General features: G+C 43.2%; 1 protein-coding gene across 4 annotated transcripts in view; it reads right to left on the bottom strand.

The window, feature by feature from the left end:
• The window catches only part of LOC125047509 (protein prickle-like), a 384,484-nt gene that overhangs the window by 114,854 nt on the left and 254,630 nt on the right, over positions 1 to 15,000 (bottom strand). Inside the window, exons 1-2 of one of the 4 annotated variants that reach the window (XM_047645750.1) lie at positions 14,315 to 14,819; positions 63 to 987 (exon numbers count right to left, since the gene is read on the bottom strand). The exons of the other annotated variants lie outside the window; for them this stretch is intronic. Coding sequence (XP_047501706.1) covers positions 63 to 313 — 251 coding nt within the window. The 5' untranslated portion in view covers positions 314 to 987; positions 14,315 to 14,819. Of the gene's footprint in view, positions 1 to 62; positions 988 to 14,314; positions 14,820 to 15,000 lie in introns of those variants that run through there. 4 annotated transcript variants of the gene reach the window in all.

The following is a 15,000-nucleotide window of genomic DNA, read 5'->3' as shown; positions in this document are numbered from 1 at the left end:
AAAAAAAAAAAAAAAATGAAAACGCCCCTAAAACAAAAAACAAAAAAACAAAAGAAACTCACCCTTCGCATATATGGTCGTTCTTTTCATTTTCCCGATTGGCGTCCTTGTTCGTGTCTTTGTTCGTGTCCTTGTTCGTGTCCTTGCTCCTGAGGGTGTTAATCTTGCTCTTCTTCGAGTACAAGTGCCTGTACTGCTTGTACTGATCCCCGTACACCCAGCACACGCGCCACCACTGTTTGCACATCAGCAGGTTGGACGCGTCGGGTCTGACGGCGCCCGTGTTGTTCGGTGACGTCAGGTTGAGCGACATGGTGACGTCAGAGCTTACGTCACTTCTTCGGACGTCCAATTAAAATAGATGTGTAAAAAAAAGAAAAAAGGAGAGATTTTTTTATCTCTCTCTCTCGATAACAAGGCACCGTGTTGCTTCGAGTGCTTTGCCAGTCACCCTCAGCATCCCTCGGCGAGATACGGGAGCATCCTACTTAACGCCTTATCTTATCTTATCGTCTCGGCGGTGGTCGTCGTCATCACTCGGTGGTCGTCGCGGCGATGACGTCATTAATTGGCCTTTTCTGGATCCTAGTCGCGTCATCCTGAGTGGTTTCCATCGTTAATAACCAAGAATCAATTGTTTAAATTCTTCTTCTTTTCCTTTCTTTTCTTTTTCTTTTATTCTTAGAAAGAAAACTCAAACGCTTTTGTTTTTCTTTCCCGATTTTCTCTCTTTAAAGAAAAAGCAAGCCTTCTAAACATACACAAAAGACCGATTTAAATTTCTTCCACGCACTTTTACTTTTCCTTTTTCAGAGACGGGAATATTTTCCAGAATGAAATACACAATAATATCAAAATAAACAAAATCTCTTTGGTAATAATACATGAAATTCTGAGGTAGATGAATTGTAACACAATTTCCATCCGTGAATCACATGTCGAACACTTTCACTTTTTTTTTTTTTCCTTTCTCTCTCTCTCTTTTTCCTGAAAATAATCACAGCACAATAAGATTAAGAGTAATTAAGTAATTAATTAATTACTTCTGAGAGATTAAGAAGAACGAAAAAAATAATACGAGATTACGATCACGGGCCAAAAAAAAGAAAAAGACACAAAGACAAAAAAAAAAAAAAAAAAAAATACAAAAAAAAAAATATATATATAAAAAGAAACACGAAAAAAATCGATACATAATAAAACGAAAAATACTTAAAAACCCGACAAGCAACCAATCCCCCCCACCGCAAAAAAAAAAAAAAAAAAAAAAAAAAAAAAAACTAACAAATAAAAAAAAAGAATAACAACCAACACCCACCGAACAAGAACAGGAAAACCATAACAATAAACTGGGCGACCGACAGCCCCCGCGCCCGGCCCAGCATGTCCTTTGGTTCTCGCGTCAGACTGTCCCATAATGTCAGCGAAGCGAGACTCTCACCAAGCCTCGCCTGTTAACTCTTCAGATCACACACCCAACAGCCCACAAGAGTGACAATTTTTATTTTCACTTTTTTTTTTTCTTCTTCTACTTTTTAACTGTTGTTTTTTTTTTTTAAGGGGTGGGGGAGGGGGAGAGGGGAGGGGAGGGGAGGGGGAGGTGGGACACGCGTCACGTCGTCTCGTTTATGTTTTTTTGTTTTTTCTTTTCCATTAAGTTTTTTAATTTTTTTTTTTTTTCTCGATTCCCTCTCGCTCTCTATTTCTTTTTCCTCATCTCCTTTTCTTCTTTCACCTCTTTCTTTCTCCATCATCATCACAATTATCTATTCCTCCTCCCCCCCCCCAATACCCAATGCTTCCCTCCTCTTCCACTATTTCTCATCCCTTCTTCATTCCCTTTAACCTGCACTCCCACTCCCATCCACTTTCTCCACTATTTCTGCCTCTCCTCTCCCTCCACCTCTCCTCCACCCCCACCTCTTCCTTTCCCTCCACCTCCATCCCCACCCCCCCCTCTCCCTCCACCTCCATTCCACCCTGATTCCCACAAGACCTCCCCGGTCAGAGGTCCTCCTCAGGGCGTCTGTCTCCCGGCGATGGACTGCGTCGTTTGTGTGACAGTAATGGCACAACAATGGCACGCGAGCAACGGCGCTTTGACGTCTCTCTCTCTCCTCCTTTTGACGTTAAGCGTGCTGGTGGAGTCTTGTGAGTGCTTGCCCGTCTTTGGGATCCGCGCGGGTCGAGTGTGGGAGTAAGGTGTTTGTTTTTGAGGCATGTGTGACCGTGCGAACGTCGCCACAGGCACACACCTACATACACCTGCACTACACGTATACGTACATCTACACACACACACACACACACACACACACACACACACACACACACACACACACACACACACACACACACACACACACACACACACACACACACGCACGTAGACACACACACGCATGTAGACACACACACACACACACACACACACACACATATATACACATGTACATATATAAACACAGAAATACACTCTCTCCCACAGAATTGTCTTATCCCTAGCTGTCCCACAGGCCACAAAAAGGAGACACTCTATCAGATTACTTGACGAATGATCTGTTTACACTCGACACTCTGGCGGATAAATTAGCCCCCGCCGATATACACGAACTGTAGTAAAACAGCCCCGCACACAACCCGAGAGGCGATTCCCCTGACAGTGATTAATGGCCGGCGATCGGGCCAAATTGATAAAAAAAAAAGAAATGCAGCTTTAATTCATCTTCTATTAATGAAGGGGCTTTTTGCATGTTCGACACACGCGGCGGCGGCGGGACGAGAAGGTCGTGTGTATGTGTGTGTGGGGAGGAGGAGGAGGAGGAGGAGGAGGAGGAATTAAAAGAAGTACAGAAGAAAAGAAGAAGAGGCAGAGGAGGAAGTGAAAGAAGACGAGGAGGAAGTGGAATCAATTCTAAGTCTCTTAAAAGCTACTCCTCGACGGAAGCGCTGAGGCCAAGGCAGTCGAGGCAGTTCGTCGCGTCTTTCCAGTCGACACGGAAGGGTTCCTGCTCCGCCGCCCCTCGCCTGCGCACCTGCTCGGAAGGCGACCGCCGCCATTCACCTTTCTCCGACACACACACACAAAAAAAAAAACACGTTCTTCCCACAACACCAGCCCACACACACACACACACACACACACACACACACACACACACAAATGCACACACACACACACACACACACACACACACACACACACACACACACACACACACACACACAAACACACACACACTCACACACACACACTCACACACACACACTCACACACACACACACACACACACACACACTCACACACACACACATACAAAAAAAAAAAAAATCCCATTCATAAAAAGAACTAAACCAGACCTATGCTCACGATCTATCTATCCATCTATCTACCTCTACCCCCCCCCCCAAACAATCTTTATGAAAATCCAATAATATTTTTAAAAAAATACAATAATGATTATCAGAACCGTCGCTGCGCCTACGGAAGCGTTAAATCAACCGCTTGGCTGCTGACTCGTGTCCGAAGTTCACACCCAAAGTCCAAGGTTCCCGGACGCCCCGCGAGACCGCAATGCCTCTTAGCGAAGTCCCTGGCGAAAGGGAGTGCCTAGTATAACAGTGATAACAAAAAAGAAAGAAAGATATGTCCGGAAATAAATCGAATAATATACTAACAACATTAATAATAGTAATACTAATTATTATTATAATTATTATAATCGACCTCTGAAGGGTCGACTGAGACTGAGACAGATAAAGATAAAGAGAAAGAGAGAGAGAAAGAGAGAGAGAAAGAGAGAGAGAGAGAGAGAGAGAGAGAGAGAGAGAGAGAGAGAGAGAGAGAGAGAGAGAGAGAGAGAGAGAGAGAGAGAGAGAGAGAGAGAGACTCGCTGAGTCACTGAGCTCGAATGTCCGACTCCCTCGCGCTCCAAGCCACCCGGCAACCATTTACAGCCTTTCAGTTATTCCGAACACGATTTTTTTTACTCCTTTTGGTGTTATGCAAATGAAGTATCCTCCAGGAGCTAATCAATGGCCTTGCATAAAAAATAATTATAATAATTTTGACAAAAATAAGAAAATTAAGACAGAGTGAGAGCATGATTGACGGAGAGAGGAAAAAGAGAGAAAGCGAGAGAGAGAGAGAGAGAGAGAGAGAGAGAGAGAGAGAGAGAGAGAGAGAGAGAGAGAGAGAGAGAGAGAGAGAGAGAGAGAGAGCGAAAGAGAGAGAGAGGAAAAGGGAGACTAGACAAACTAACAAACAGACGCGCGCACACACACACACACACACGAACAAGGACAGAGAGAGAAAGTGAGAGAAGGAGTTCCTGTTACACTTAAAAGGAAAAAAAAAAAAGAGAAAAAAATCATATTCAATTTCGTTCTGACTAAGAGTAATGTCTGAGTCAAGGTTTCTCGTCTGGTCTCATTTCCAGCTTGGGGAAAATTTACTCATTCACTTATCATTATTATCTCTCTCTCTCTCTCTCTCTCTCTCTCTCTCTCTCTCTCTCTCTCTTTCTCTCTCTCTCTCTTTCTTACTTTCTTTTTCTACCCCTCTCTCTCTCTCTCTCACTCTTTCTCACTCTTTCTCTCTCTCTCTCTCTCTCTCTCTCTCTCTCTCTCTCTCTCTCTCTCTCTCTCTCTCTCTCTCTCTCTCTCTTACACACACACACACAGACACACACTCTTTCTCTGTCTCTGTCTATCTGTCTGTCTGTCTGTCTCTCGTCAAATGTATTCCTTCTTCTCTACCTCTACCCTCTGGCTATTGCTACTTTGCCATATGGCGAGCTCTCATATCCTTTAACTGGAGCCCGAGGGACGTTGCCACAGGAGGAGGAAGAGGAGGAGGAGGAGGAGGAGGAGGAGGAGGAGGAGGAGGAGGAGGAGGAGGAGGAGGAGGAAGAGGAGGAGGAGGAAGGAGGAGAAGGAGGAATAAATATAAGATTAAGTAGTAGTAGTAGTAGTAATAGTTAAATAAAAATAAGAATAAGAAAACAAGAGGTAAAGATGATGATGGTGATGTGCAAAGGAAGAATAAAAGAGAAGATGAATCAAAAAGTAAGGAAAATGGAGATAAGAATAGTAACAAAAAATAGAGCAGAAAACGAATAGAATAAAGAGAAGGAGAAGAAGGAGGATACAAAAGAAGAAGAAAAGATGGTGAAAAAGGAGGAGGAGGAAGAGAAGAATAAGAAAAAGAAGAAGGAGGAGGGGAAAGAAGAGGAAAAAAAGAAGAAGAAGAAGGAGGAGAAGGCAGAGGAGAAGAAGAAGAAGATGAAGGAGCTCACGAGCGTCTCCCGGCCAGACGCTATTTCCGGCGCCCTTGGGAGGGAAGAGCGGCCGTTGCGAAACCCTGAAATAAGGCATCCGAGGTGTTTACGGCGGAGGGCGAGACGCAGAGAAGGACCCTCGATTGTGCAACCCTGAAATAGGGCGTCTGTTTACGGCCGGGGCACTGACACTGGCCTTTCCGCCTTGGCCCTAATGGATGCCCCTCTCGGCTCCTCTGATAACCTTTGATTGGGGGGGGGGGGGGGGGGGGGGGGGGGGGGGGGGTTATCGGTCTCGAGGTTACCGTGTCTATGGTTTATTTGGGGTTTGTCTGTTTTCTGTATTTTGCTTATTGCGTTTGCATACCACGTCACTGGTTTATCTTACGTATGCCATTTACGAATATTTCCCGTGTCGCTTATATATATAATGTTTTCGATTCGTTATGTGAAAAATTACCGAGATTAAGTTAATAATTTATGTTTTTTTATTTTATTTATATACTCAGTATGGAAGCTACTGCTCGCATAAAGATAAAAAGTTTTGTTGTGATGAATCGAAAAATATCTAAACAGCTGGTGACGATGGTGACAGTTACGTTGATGATAATAATATGAACAATATTGATAAAAAATAATGGCATCAAAAAGACTGACACAGCGATGGATATTATAGAAAAACAAATATAATCACAACAAACAAACATAACCACTTCAACTAACACAAACAATGCTGAACACCAACCGATAACACCGATTTCAGAAAAAAAAAGACACAAAGAAAAAAAATCCATAATTCGAAGCCACTCTATTTCCGACTTGCAAACAAGCGACCCCAAGACGCCCCACAATACACAGCAAGGCCAGAATCTCACCCTGATTTAAGCTCATTCTGTCATTGTGCTTTCCCATGCTTACCCATATTTGCAATAGAATGCAAGCACGGGTTATTTTCTTCCTTGCATTGTGCTGGGGCTCTTTCAACATGGTTTTCGCTCCTTGCAAGACGGGGGGGGGGGGGGGTATTTTCCTTCTTTTTTATGTGTGAGAGAGAGAGATACAGAGATACCGAGAGGGAGAGAGGAAAGGAGAGGGAGAGAGGGAGGGAGAGGGAGAAGGAGAGAGAGATTGAGAGAGAGAGAGAGAGAGCGAGAGAGAGATACAGAGATAGCGAGAGAGAGAGAGAGAGAGAGAGAGAGAGAGAGAGAGAGAGAGAGAGAGAGAGAGAGAGAGAGAGAGAGAGAGAGAGAGACAGACTGGCAGAGAGATAGATAAATTGATAAATATAAATACATAATCTAGAGACAGACAGACAGAAAGGGAAAAAAAAAAAAACATCTATACACCCAAATACATTTTCTTGTGTAGTTTCACATGTTCACAAACGCACAAACCTGCAAATATAGCGGCACCAAATAATCACCTTGATATAAGAGTGAGTATGTTGACCATCTTAAGACCTGCCTGAGCAACCCTTCGAGCTTTTGCGTGCTCACCTGTCTAGCTCCCCTTTGTGTGTGTATGTAAATAAGTTTACAAGTGTATCAGAGTAACCGAATACTTAAATTCTTTTGTTGTCTGTATATATAAACACTTGTTTGGTAATTAATTCTATAAATATTTATTCTATTTTATTATTAGTATTATTTCTGGTACTGGTGTGTATATAGGCACGAAAATTAACAAGAAAATGCTATTCCCTTTATGTTATAAGTGCAGAGTCATACTGTTTTACATGTTATTATCCCTATATGTGGTTCCCCTTTCACCTGTCTTTCCTAATCCCTCTTTCGCTCTCCCTTTCCTTTCTCCCTTTTTCTCTGTCGTCCCTCCTTATCCACTTCTTTATTCTCTCTTCTTCTACTTTGCCTCTCTTCTCTCGCCTGCTCCTTCTCACTCTCTTCCGTCTCTCTCATCGCCCTCTGACTCTCCCTTCCTCTCTTACCTCTCCTTATCTCTCTCCCTTCACACTCCATTTTCCCGTCCGCCGTCTTTCCTCTCCGCCCCCCCCCCCCCCCCCCCCCCCACCTTCTTCTTCTAGTCCTTTTCCTTCCTCACCTTCCCCTCCTCCTTTTCCCTCCGCAACTCCTCCTCCCTTCTACCCACCTCCTCCTTTTCCTTCGTTCGCTCTCCCCATCTTTTCCCCTTCCTCCCCCACCTCCTTCCACGTCTTTTTCCCTCCCCACCTCCTCCACTTCCTTCCACCTCCTCTTTCTCCCTCCCCACCTCCTTCCTCCTCCTCTTTCTCCCCTCCCACCTCCTTCCCAGCCTTCTCCCACCCCATTCTCCACCTCCACCTGCTTCTCCCACCCAAGGAGAGTGGATGGAGCGACTCAAGTTCCCGAGACGGAGTGGAGGCGGCGGTGGAGGTGTGTTTGGCCGGCGTAAGAGGCTCGCTGCACAACAACAATGGGCGCTGTCGGCGGGGCTTGCAAAGCATGTCTTGCCATTCACACTCGACCCTGTGGCCAGCCCGGGAGTAGGTCCGTTTGTGTGTGTGTGTGTGTGAGTGCGTGTGTGTGTGTGTGTGTGTGTGTGTGTGTGTGTGTGTGTGTGTGTGTGTGTGTGTGTGTGTGTGTGTGTGTGTGTGTGAGAGAGAGAGAGAGAGAGAGAGAGCAAAAGTTATCGTAGCATATATGTGTGGCTTTTTATACATTTATTGAGTTTTTTTGTTTTTTTTGAAGATTTAATAGAGGTGATTATGAATGTTAAGATTTTTTGTTTAAATAATTATGGTTATATTTTTTACGAGGGGATTACGTTTCTCTATTCCTTTTTCTTTAAACCCCTTAATTTACGTTACAAAGTTTGCACTGCCAGAGCTTGTTATAACGTCCTCGAAAACTCTCACGAAAAAAAAAACTTATGCTAGGTAAACGACTTGAACCTTATTGGGGTTCAACAAATGGTCAGTCCTCCTCTACCTTAACAAACACGTAAAGCCCACAACAACACACCAAGACTCTCAATTCAGAAGAACTTAAAAAAAAAAAAAAACGAGAAGAAAGAATAGCAAAAAAAGGAGAAAAGAAAACACGAAAACAATAGCATTTCCAGCCTCGAAACACCAAACCTTAAAGGCAGAGAAAGTGACGAAAGCAACAAGAGGAGACAAGGGCACACAAAACCACGTAAACAAAAGGAAGGCGTCGGAGATTTCATCAGCAGCCGAGTACTTGGGACTGCAAACTTGGCACCCCATGAGGAGAGAAAGAGAGAGAGAGATAAAGGAAGATATGAGAGAAAGAGAGAGGAAGAGAGGAAGAGAGAGAGTAAGAGGGAGGGAGAGGATGATGGAGAAAGAGAGGGAGAGGTTAAGGGAGTGAGAGGGGGAGAGGTATAGAGGGAGAGGGACAGGAAGAGGGAGAGGGGGAGAGAAGGGGAAAGAGAAGGAGAGGGAGAGGGAGAGAGAGAGAGAGAGAGAGAGAGAGAGAGAGAGAGAGAGAGAGAGAGAGAGAGAGAGAGAGAGAGAGAGAGAGAGAGAGAGAGAGAGAGAGAGAGAGAGAGAGAGAGAGAGAGAGAGAGAGAGAGAGAGAGAGAGAGAGAGAGAGAGAGAGAGAGAGAAGAGGATCATAGAAAAGACAGGAGAGAGAACGAGATTAAAACAGACAGACATTAAGAGACCGACAGGCAAACAAAAGAGAGAGAGATCGACAGACAGACACAGAGGGAGAAAAGAAACGAATCAGCAACATCTTAACAATGAAACACACAGCTCCCTAAGCAGCATTCACCTCCTCACGTTTCAACACAAAAGCTAAGCGAAGCCGCTGATCCACTCTCTCTCTCTCTCTCTCTCTCTCTCTCTCTCTCTCTCTCTCTCTCTCTCTCTCTCTCTCTCTCTCTCTCTCTCTCTCTCTCTCTCCTTCCATCATTTTCTGGCCTGTCTGTCTCTATTTCCCTCTCTCCTTCTTCCTTTAATTTCTCACCCTCTCCCACCTTCCTTCTTTCTCCCTTCTCCCTCCATCCTTCCCTTCCTCCCTACCTCTCCCTCTATCCTTCTCTTCCTCCTTTCTTCTACCCTCTCTCCTTCCTTTCCCATCCTTTCCTCCATTTCTCTCTCCTCCCTTTTTCCTTCCTTCTCCCTCTCCTTCCCCACCCCAACCCTCCCTCTCTTTCTCTCCCAGGCCCTCCACGGAACGCCACGAAGCACCCACCGACCAGAATGTTAATTAAGATAAGACCAAACAATATAAACAAACGCGGATGACACGTCGCGGCGCAATAAGACGAGTCATGGCGGACGGTAAAGTAGCGCCAGTCGCTAGCCCTGCCCTTCCGTCCACCGTCCGTCCCCCCCGGTGTTGAAAAAAAAAAAATTGTTTTTGATTAATCAGGTTCCTCTCCAGGTGATTATCGCTGGCTCTAGGTGCTCGGCGGACGCAGCCTGATCAAACCTATTTATTCACCTGCCGCCTGGCCCAACACCTCGCGATTGGAGAACACGATAGGCCGGTAAGCACGCGGAGAACAACTTTATACCTGTTGCGGCGAGATTGGAAAGTCATCTCGGTCAATACGCACTATGGAAATTATATAACTTCGGATAACTCGGCGGTGTTTTGTGTGCTTAATCACGGTGTCTTTCATTAAAAAAGAAAATAAAGGAAAGGAAAAGAAAAGAAAAGAAAAGAAAAGAAAAAAAAAAAACGCTGGAGTGAATATTCTTTTGTATTTAATCACAGTCATTCTAAAAAACTTCTATGTACAGCTTCTCTCTCCAATTATAAATTCTTCCCTAATAATTTTAGTTATAATCATGGTGACTTTTTTTTCTTTTTTTGTATAAGATCTATCCAAATATGAAGAAAATTATTTCCAACAAAAAATCGAAACCGCTTGGCAAACAACAGTCTACATTCAACAACAAAGACAATAAAGACCTCTCGAAATTAAAACAAAAACAAACAGAAAACAAAAAAAAAACATAATTTCAATCCTCAAAAAGTTTTACAACCCTGAGCCATTTACCAAAACCACAAAGAAACAAAGAAAGAAGAAGAAAACAAAAAAAAACAAAAAACAGAAACAAAAGAAGAGCAAATAATGAGAGAGAGAAAAAAAAAATCTTCCACATAAACTCTTCGTGCGTGTGTGTCAAATATCGGAAAGCTTAGGCCTATCTCCGAACGGGTCGTGAGATGGCGTGCAGTGAACAGGCCGACTCCCGAGACCGAAGCTTGATTTAACTGCTGGACTGGTAGTAGAAATTAGCATGAGGAATCTGTGTGGTAGTTTGATATTCTTATAAAATCAATACTGATGATGATGGTGATGATGATGATGGCGGTGGTGGTGTTGGTGGTGGTGATGATGATGATGATGATGATGATGATGATGATGATGATGATGATGATGATGATGATGATGATGATGATAGTGATGATGATGGTGATGATAATGATAATGATAATGATGATGATGATGATAATAATAATTATAATAACATTAACTGATAACAATAACCATAATAACAATGATAATTACAATAACAACAGTAATAGCCTAAATATGAAAAACTACGCCTGGTAGAAATGAAGTTTGATAAAAGCACAAATATAACAATAAAGTCAATAATAATAAAAAATGCACGGGCAGTAATCATCACTACCATATTAGTATAACCGTTGCTATCAATATCATAATTTCAATCATCTTTATAATTAAGATCATTATCATTGGTATTTTCACCTTCTTAAACATCTCAACTATCATTCTCATTATTATTACCAATGTCATTATCATTATCATTAATAATTATTATCATCATCATCATTACTATCATTATCATCACCATCACCACCATTGCCGTAATCACCATTATCATCATTACGCCAACATTAATAAAAACAGTGACTATCAAACACCAGTGACAGAGAAAATAAATATCAAAGACAATAGCAATAATATTAATCGACAATATATATTTTTAAAACAACAGTAAATGATGCGAACGATAAGCATGCTGATAATTAAAGAAAATATTAATGTCTTTGTTTATTTGTTTGTTTGTTTTTATGATAAAGACTGTAGTAGTTTTAGCCATAGTATCTTAAGTAAAAAAGTAGTAGCAGTAGTAATGGTAGCAGGATTATAAGTAGAAGTGGTAGTAATGGTAGTAGTAAAGTGGTAGTAATAAATAATAAAATAAATTATTATGATATGACAATGCCAATTATTATTATCTTTATCATTATCATTATCGTAATTATCATGGCAATTGTTATTACTACTAATACCATTTCCATTACTATTATTACAATCTTCATTTTCATTACTGTTGATTTGTTGTAGATGTTATTGTTATCATTATTATCCTTGTTATTGTTATCATTATCCTTGTTGTTGTTATCGTCATTATCATTGCTATTGATATAACCACTGTCACTGTTATCGTCATCATCATTGTTGTTATCGTCATTATCATTATTACTGTTATCGTTATTGGTATTATCATCATCATAATAGTGATAAACCAACAAAAGTAGCACAATCTGTAATAATATTTAAAATAAGAATAATAAGAAAAAAAAAAAAAATAATAATAAAAACAAAGAAATACAAAATGCAACACACCCGTGGCCCCCCCTACCCCCCCCCCCCCACACAAAAAATATGATCCAGCTGAACTCCTAAAGATGAGCCACACGCCCCTTGCCGAGATTGCAAAGCGGTTGCAAACATAGCCGTTGGTTGCAAGGGCGATCGCAGCTCCTCCAGTGGCAGCAAACAGGACGAAGAGCATTGCAATCTCCAGTCGGGTCTCTCTCGATTCTCCTCCTGTCTCTCTCTCTCTCTCTCTCTCTCTCTCTCTCTCTCTCTCTCTCTCTCTCTCTCTCTCTCTCTCCTCTCTCTCTCTCTCTCTCTCTCTCTCTCTCTTTCCGTTCCTCCCTCACTTTTTTCCTTCTCTTTACCCTTCTCTCTCCCCATCCCTTACCCTCACCCTCTCCCTCACCCTCGCCCTCTTCCCCATCTCTCTCTCCTTTTCTCCCTCTCCCTCTCCTTCTCCCTCTCCCTCATCCTTTCCCTCTCCCTCACCCTCCCCCTCTCCCTCTCCCCCACGCCCAACGCCCAGGCCGGCAGCGCCCTACAAGCATGCGAGAGCAGCAGGGCCCTCACGCCCGTATAATTTGGGAGCATAAAGTGGGCCCTGGGAGCTCTAAATTACGCATTATACCAAAACATCTTTAGGAGACTGGACGAGATGGAGGAGCAGGAGGAGGAGAAGGAGCAGGAGGAGGAGGAAGAAGAAAAGATGGAGGAGCAGGAGGAGGAGGAGGAGGAGGAGGAGGAGGAGGAGGAGGAAGAGGAAGAGGAAGAGGAGGAGGAGGAGGAGGAGGAGGAGGAGGAAGAGTAGGAGGAGGAGGAAGAGGAGGAGGTGGAAGAGGAGGAGGAGGAGGAGGAGGAGGAGGAGGAGGAGGAGGAGGAGGAGGAGGAGGAGGAGGAGGAGGAGGAGGAGGAAGAGGAGGAGGTGGTGGAAGAGGAGATGGAGAAGGAGGAGGAGGAGAATGTGGTGGAGGAGGGGGAGGAGGAGGAGGGGAAGGAAGAGGAGAATGTGGTGGAGGAGGAGAAGAAAGAGGAGGAGGAGGAGGAGGAGAACTTGATGAAGGAGGAGAAGGAATAGGAGGAAAAGGAGGAAGGAGGACGAGGAGAACGCGAATAGCGAGGAAGGCGAATGAGGTGGAACAGAGTGAGAGACGGAAAATGGGAGAGAGGAAGCAAGCTACGAAGGAGACATAGAGGAGGGAAAAGAGGTATAAAGAGGATGGGACATATGGTATGGCGGAGGAAAGGGGGGGGGGTATAGGATGAAGGGGAAGGGGTAAGGACACGAGGATGAAAATGAAGAGAGGTATGTGGAAATGTGTACCTATCGCTTGGTATTTATAGAATGACCCTGAAATCTTTAACTCGCCCTAATATATATATTTTTTAGAATTAATACATATTAATATATTTTTAAACCATATACATTATCGTATTACTATATGCATATATTTTTTCTTTATTTATTTTCTTTTTCATTTAATTTTTTATATTTTTTTTTTTGGGGGGGGGGGTTGTGAGGGGGAGGGAAATGGAGGTAGATCAATTCCCCGATTTTGAATTCTCGGAAACTGAAGCGATTTTACACATTCCATTCTCCTCGGGCGACGCTATTCCGGCGTGGCAGGGTTGGCTGGGTAGGCCTATATCCGTTCTGCCTATTTGCGGATTTCGTCTCCCCATATTGGGTGTCAGGTGTCAGGCTGTCGTGTCACTTGTCACAGTCGTGTCGCTCTCGTCAGCAAACGTCAGAGCTTGGCACCTGACGGCACCTTCTTGATGCCTTTCGTCTTGTCGGAGAATTAAACGCGGCGGGTGACTTTTCTTCCCTTTCGTAAACATATATCAACTTTTAAGAATAGCTTCCATCAGGCGAGCGTATCATACAAATAATAACAAACGAATCACTATCAATTTTTTCACCACCGAAGAATAAAAATTCCACCAAACGAAAACCAAATCACAAAAAAAAAGTCACTCCAAACACCGCTAACTCATTTCTGCCCAACCATCAACACCAATTCATCTCTCTCTGTTCATCTCAAGCACTGTACACACGAGCAGCTGAGACGGAGGATGAAAAATGATAAACAAAAAGAGAGAAAAATAATAAGAAAAATAAAATCCTCTCTTGTGGGACATTAGCATCATCTCTGTTGGGTGCACACACGTCTTTTTCACACGTAACGCTGGTCTCTCTCAAGGGGCACCACTTCGCCTAAAGCACTCCGCCGCACTAGAGTCACCGCACCACTGTTCTTAAACTTATTTTGAATCTTTCTTTTCTCGTTTCTTTATCTTATCTTTTCATCCATTTTCTCAGCTGGATTTTGTGTATTTCTTTTTTTTCTTTTAGCTTTATCGTCGTTAGCACTGATAACAGATTTACAGATTATCACACACAGACACAGACGGCCGCGCGATCGTCGATAACTTATTCACATTCAAATTTATTTTCCTCGAGTTAGAAATCCATCGCAGCGACTCACCGCACACTCCACTCGGCAAACGCACGTGTTTATATCCACACTATTTCCAGAACCGAACTTCCAAACTTAATTCCAAGTTCGTAAGTCGTTCCCAGTCGCGTATCGACACGGACGAGCGCAAACTCACCCTCTCCCCACCTTCACCAGATCCACACTGAGGTACGCCCAAGATTCCTACCTGGAGTAACCCTGCGGTTGACAACTTATGATTTTTTCCTCCCCTTTTTTTCTATTTTTTTTCTCATACTACAAACACAATCTTACGGGATACAGATCTCCACGCATCTAACACGTACGAAGAAACAAACATTCTCCAACACATATTCAATAACACTCCTACAACGAGAAAAAAATAGACACGTATACCGTAATAATTTTTCTTCTTCATAATTGCGTTGGTTTGAAGGAATGCCGCGTCGTGTAAACTTAATAGTTAAACACGGGTGAAAATTCGGCGTCGGGTATTTTTAGTCTATCAGTCTGGAACACAAGGCGGTTCGGGGGAATCGCATCGACCAGTAAGACACTGAGTAGGGGGGGGGGGGGGGGCACACCTGTTCGGATGCCGTGCTTGAACTATAGAGATCAACTGCTGTGTCTGTGTGTTTCTGTGTTCGCGTGTGTGCGTATAGACAGATAAATAAATAGATAGATAGATAGGCATATACATACACAGATACATACAT

This window comes from Penaeus chinensis, chromosome 41, assembly GCF_019202785.1.
Source record: "Penaeus chinensis breed Huanghai No. 1 chromosome 41, ASM1920278v2, whole genome shotgun sequence".
In the NCBI taxonomy this organism is placed as follows: domain Eukaryota; kingdom Metazoa; phylum Arthropoda; class Malacostraca; order Decapoda; family Penaeidae; genus Penaeus; species Penaeus chinensis.
The sequence above is the reverse complement of the archived record's forward strand: the minus strand, read 5'-3'. Positions and strand labels throughout refer to the sequence as shown.